Source organism: Acanthisitta chloris, unplaced genomic scaffold (genome assembly GCF_000695815.1).
Source record: "Acanthisitta chloris isolate BGI_N310 unplaced genomic scaffold, ASM69581v1 scaffold40064, whole genome shotgun sequence".
In the NCBI taxonomy this organism is placed as follows: Eukaryota; Metazoa; Chordata; class Aves; order Passeriformes; family Acanthisittidae; genus Acanthisitta; species Acanthisitta chloris.
Genome location: NW_008671661.1, coordinates 2,390 through 8,100, shown reverse-complemented (window position 1 = coordinate 8,100; position 5,711 = coordinate 2,390). Strand labels below are relative to the sequence as shown.

General features: G+C 44.6%; 1 protein-coding gene across 3 annotated transcripts in view; it reads left to right on the top strand.

Annotated features, from left to right (window-relative positions):
• The window catches only part of TPD52L2 (tumor protein D52-like 2), a 14,905-nt gene extending 9,819 nt beyond the window's left edge, over positions 1-5,086 (top strand). For 2 of the 3 annotated variants that reach the window (XM_009074181.1, XM_009074180.1), the window contains 2 exons: positions 3,802-3,850; positions 4,066-5,086. In XM_009074181.1, the coding sequence (XP_009072429.1) occupies positions 3,802-3,850; positions 4,066-4,161 (145 nt within the window). In that variant the 3' untranslated portion in view covers positions 4,162-5,086. Of the gene's footprint in view, positions 1-2,098; positions 2,126-2,498; positions 2,541-3,801; positions 3,851-4,065 lie in introns of all 3 variants that reach the window. The other variant, XM_009074179.1, reaches the window with a different exon arrangement.
• The last annotated feature ends 625 nt before the right edge of the window (positions 5,087-5,711 follow it).

Here is a 5,711-nt window from a genome sequence, read left to right as displayed (position 1 = left end):
GTATTTGTGGTCCTGTGGGGGAACACAGTAATGATTTTTTTAAGACTTTCAGTCTTTCTGTGCATATATAAACAGACTTCTGTCTCCTGTACTGCATCCAAGTCTTCCTATTTCAGATTCTGAATAAGGTTTAACTCTGAGCATAAGTTTTTGCAGGGACTGTCCCACTTTCCACCCTTGCCAGGTGAATCTCTGGTGTTCTGATATGTGATCAGAGCTGACGAGGAGTGAAGTCTGTTGTATTGCTGTGCTCACTGCTCTGAATGTGTGGGATGATCTCTGTTCCCATAGAATCTCTGTTCCAGGCCTTGTAGCCTACACTGCAACCTTTATTACTGTACTGTTTTTTCTCTTACACTACAAATTCACTTGTAAAGCAGGTTTATTTTCCATCACTGCAAGTGTTGAGATAACAGAAGGGATTTCCTTGTTTAGTCAGCCTTCACCGGTTGATAAATGCAAGGAAGGTCTGATGAATGGGACAGAGCCTCCGATACACCGAGGGCGTGGGCGTCATTCCATGGAAAATGCTTGGACCAAAGTGCCATTAAATACAAGCAATGTGTCCCTGGGTTAGATCTTTAGAGTCGCTGTGTTCTGGTCAAAATAATGTTAAATGCTTTGGATGTGGATTGTAAGGACCTTGGGAAGTTAATGCAGCAACTGTGTTCACTGCATTAATGCTCTATTGGATTGCTTCGAAGGGAGAAAATGTACCTTAATTATAGTGGGTGGGTTTTTTCAAAGCTTGGCCAGTTCAGCTTTTTCTGTTATCTACACTTACATTAAAAAAGTAAATTGGCTTTTAGACATTCTGTTCCTGCATTTTACTGACCCAGTAAACTGCAGAATTAAAAGTGTTTTATTTTTGTTGCTTTCACCAATGCACTTCACGTTGTCTGATGAGGTTTTCTGCTGTATGTAATACTACAAGCAAATTCATTATGAAATGTTAGCCTGATCCCAAAAGGGCCTGCAAATTCCTGAATTTATGTGAACTTAAATCCTTATGGAAGGTGGAAAAGGTTTGCTCCTAGGTCCAGGCCAAGGTTCTGAACAAACAAACCAGTGCTTGTGGTATTGCGTACGGAGCAGCATGATGCATGGACATGTGTTATCTGTGTTCTTCTCCTTTAAGCAAGAGTAAGTAGAAAGTTAATTTATTTCACATGCAAAGGCAGCATTTCAAGGAGTCTGCCCTGCCAAAGAGCTAACTTGGATGCATGGATGGGGAAATGAAACCACAAAGCCCAATGTCTTCGCTCTGGCTGTCAGGAAAAGCCCTTATACTCCTTGCCAAGTACTTCACATCCAGCTTGCCATGACTGCTTCTTGCTGCAGAGACAGAAGTTATATTTAAGAGGAATGAAACATTGCTCTGCTAGGAGAAGCTCCATCAGAGCATCCTGATAATCTTACTAATAGAAGTAGGAAACCTTGGTCTGTTATTTCAGACAGCTGAGATGCTACTGCACTGCAAAATCTCCACCTGAAAATGGGCAAGCAGATTATGGGGTAAACATGATACCTTTTATCTTATCTTTATTAGGCTGCAGTGCATTTGTTCTCAGAGCTGTAACTTTGATATTTGCAGGCTTGGCAAGATAACATGCAGGTGTCCCCTTACACAAGTTCTCACCACAAGTCCTAGCAGTGCTGTCTTTGTATGGGAGACCATAGGGACAAATGGGTGGAAGGAGGTATCTCTGCCAAATTATCTGGTGCTGGTAAAACCTTCAGTTCAGAAAAAAAAAAAATGGAAAAAAACCCCCAAAACCAAACATGTGAAAGCAATGGATGGGGGTAGGTAAAACATTTTGGCTTGCTGTTGCACACCCACTCCTTCCCCTCCCCAGCACCTTGGCTCAAAGTTGCTGGAATTGCCATTATTGCTCTTCAAAAAACATCTTAGCATGCCTTGAGTTAATGAAAAGCATTGGGTTTTGCTTGCTTCTGTGATTTAGAGAGGCTTCCTCTGGGTAGTTGACTTGGCTGTCCCATGATTCTGTGACCCATGTCCCTGTGTTTAGTGTTTAGCTCTGCACAAGTTTCTGATCATTGATTCCCTTTTCTCTCTGCTGCCTGTGGCCTCTCCCAGGGCTCACTCCATCTCGCATTCCCTTAGGTAAGATACTCTTCAAGGCTCTAAAAGAACATTTGTTTCTGTGCCAGGCCCTTGCAGACCTTAAAGGGGAAGCTGGTTATTTAAGCCTTGCCTACACTTTTGACACAGATTGAGAAATCTACCACAAACCAATGTTCTGGGATTGACTTTTGTATCACAGTTGCAGTTAAATACTCGTAGTTACTGTCTTGTGCCCGGAAAACTAAATTCTGGGCTGCAGCTGTTAAATAAGGGGAGAGAGGGCTGGTACTTTGCACTTTGGTTGTCCACAGCGCCTGTGTGTGGACTGTGAGTGCTTCAGAACCAGGGGTATGGTGTCTAGTGTGAAACTGTCATTAACTTTCTCCTCCTTGTCCTGAATGCTTCCGAGCAGCAGTTACTCCATTCGCCACTCCATAAGTATGCCAGCCATGAGGTAATGTAGCATGTACCTGTGTCTCCTGAGTGGGGCTGGGGGGAGTACAGCTGCCTCCATCACTGGGGCATTTTTGTTCTGACTTCTACCACTGGTTCCCTTCTCCAGCACACCCCATTCCAAGCATGGGGTAACCACAGCCTGTAGTTTGGCTGTTTATAAAGAGGGTTTTATCCAGTGTCTTTTAGGGTTATTATCACCTGTGTTGCTCTTGGACTAAGTGTAGTGTTGCACCTGTAAAGTCTGATTGAAATTTGCAGCTTTTAGGGGTTCTTGAAGGGCAGGATTACAGTTCTCTTGAAACATACAACATGGCCTTTGCTAATAAGGAGATGAATCCTAACTGGAACCCTCTGTCTCCAGCCTGGAAGCTCAGTGTCCTTCTCAGCCTGCCCTCATGGTGCCTTAGGTGGTGATCTTGCAAGAGAAATGACTGCCAGGGCTGGATGAGGCCCACAGGAGCTCTCTCTGCTCATCCTCGTTCCAGATTGGTGGAGGTTATTTTATAGCTGCAAATATAAAGCAATTCTTTGGAACAAAAATAACTGAGATGAGGCTAGTCATCTCCCAGCGCTCCTGCAGCCTGGCCCGGGGGAGCAGCTCCATGAGTAATTGCCTAGTCTGGAAGCTCAGTACAGAGCACTCCCTGAAATCCTTCGCCAGCAAAGCAGCTTGTTGGGTTGTCAAACAATTGACCTGGTTTTCTTCGCTAGAAGTATGAAATGCTCTGATTAATTTATTACACTGTGGTTTTCGTGAGCATTTCCTGATGCAAATGATCATTCCTGTAGAAATAAAAGTGCTGATAGGTACAGGAACATGGCTCTTCCCCTTCCTGCCCCTGGGATGTGGTATGGAAAACTGAAGCCTTTGTTTTAAACCTTTCTCAACTTTCCCTTTCCATTATTTAAAACAAAAAGGTTTTAGTTGGAAGCTTTGTAAAACTAAGAGGTGGTTTCTTTCTCTATGTACTGTGCCTTGATTCCCCAGTGAACTAGGACTTGTTTCCCTCAACAATTTAGCTTGAGCAATTGAGTTGATTGCACATGGTCTAAATGTTTTCCTTCAGACTTTGTATGTGGTGTTCTTGCCTGGAGTGCCTGAGAGATTTGTGCCAAAGGCTGTGAGGAGCTGCAAGTGTTGTGGGTGCTGCTGTCACTGCAGGGGAACAGCCAGAGAGCCCAGTCACGCTGTGCTAACCGTTTGATGTGGTTAGGAACTTGTCTTGATTTGTTGTTTTTTCCCCTCTTCTTTTTGCAAGGAATTCTGCAACCTTCAAGTCCTTTGAAGATAGAGTTGGGACCATAAAGGTAACAGTCTCTTTTGTCTTGTCAACATGCAGTGTGAAGCCTTATGCAGAAACTTTAATTTCTGCAATGTTTTTCTTGTAGACTAGTATTCGGGCAAATGGCCTCTCAGATATGTGAAGTCTTGGCTACAGCAGGTGACCTCCACAAGGGGGAATTGACTTGATATTCCCAGTGCTGCTTTCTTGTTATCCTCACTCTCTTTTCTCTCCTTCCAGTCCAGAGTCGTGGGCAGCAGAGAAAACAGCACTGACAGCCTGCACTCCCCCTCGGGAGCTGGGGACAAGCCTCCACAAGACAACGCTCCTTTCTAGACCTGGATGTGGCTTTGCACGGCTGTGCACAACTGGAAGAGCAAGCCCCTCCCTCCAAACCTTCACCACAGCAACAACATGCAAATCCAAGCAGGGGCTGAGAGCCAGTCTGGAGAGATCCATCCTTCATTCATAGACACTGCTGCTGGATCCAAGTCAAATAAAGAGAATGCAAAGTTTTGTACACAAATAATATTTTACACTAAAGTTTGTAGATTAAATGTATCACTGCTGTCCTTTTGGGAGAGCGTGTAAGCTGGAGTTTCCTTAAAGTAGCTCAGAAATGCCACTGCTGTAGATGAAAACAGTTTTCCCTTGTCTGACATAGCTTGGAGCAGATACATCTCCCTGAGCAGCGCAAGGAGGGCAGTTGCTGGAGAAGCCAAGTGCATGGGCACCTTTGCTTCAGCTTCTGGCTCTGTTCTCTGTGTGGGGCATGCCATGCAGCTCCTCTAGGAGCTCCCAGGCTTCTCCTGTTACTGTTTTCTCTGGCTCTCATTGGAGCAGTCTGGTAAATATGGTAAACAGTTGGGTTTTTTTCTGGGCTCCTAAAAGGGAAACTTCACTTAGCAGCTGCCTCGTTGTTACACTAATGCTCTAGCTTTAACAAAACTAAGAATCTTTATTTTTAATGCAATGAACTTTAAAGAAATAAAGCTTATAAACAAACAAACAAAAAAAAAAAGCTTTGGCATCATATTAGGGCAATGCTCCCTTGGACTCTGAAGCTGAATTGCAAGCCTTACATCACTTACGCTTTACTTGTTTCTGATTTGTTTTCTATAGAGAAGACTGCAAGGGTTTTAAAGCTGGATGTTGAGCACTGGAGTTTTGCATCATGCAGTCATAGCAGCATGCTTCTAAGCCAGTTCTTGTGTTAAATTCAGTGGTGCACTCTGTTTCCCGAGTGTATGAAACTTGCTTCTCCCTTCTCAATGCTTGCCTTCGTTCTCGGAGGAGAATTTCTGAAGGCTGCTAGCGACAGGGCCAGGCTGAAGAGGCCAAAGTTGTGCCAGCAATATGAAAACCGTTGGAGGGACTCTGCTCTGCTCCCCTCTCCGAGGGCTCCTCCAGCTGGTACATCTGGCTGTGACTGGATGGGTTTCTCAGTTGAAAGCCCCAGCTCTAGTTTTGGTTTACAAAACTGGCAGAGAGTCATGGAGCTCGCCCAGTTTCCCCAGGGGCTGGAGGTTTTGCTCTTTTGATGTCCAACTTCATTGCTCAGGAGCTGACAAATTCCAAGTTTTCTTCTAGAGGCCTGATCTTATTCTAGGCAAGGTGCCTCCACGTAGAAATACCTAGAGTGAGCAATTCTGTGCCTTAGAGGCGAAGTGGGACTTACTCAGGTCTTTAGACTTATGTACATATCTGGGTAGTTTTAGTGGTTTATCACCCTGGAGGGACTGAACTTTCTCTGACCCTTCTTTTAGAGAAGCAAGTTTTGACACTGATTTGATTAATATTTGTTTCCCCCACCCCTGCTCCCCTCCCTCTGCAGACCTGGGGATGAAATATTAGCAGGCAGATGTACTAGGCCGTAGGTGGAGTGT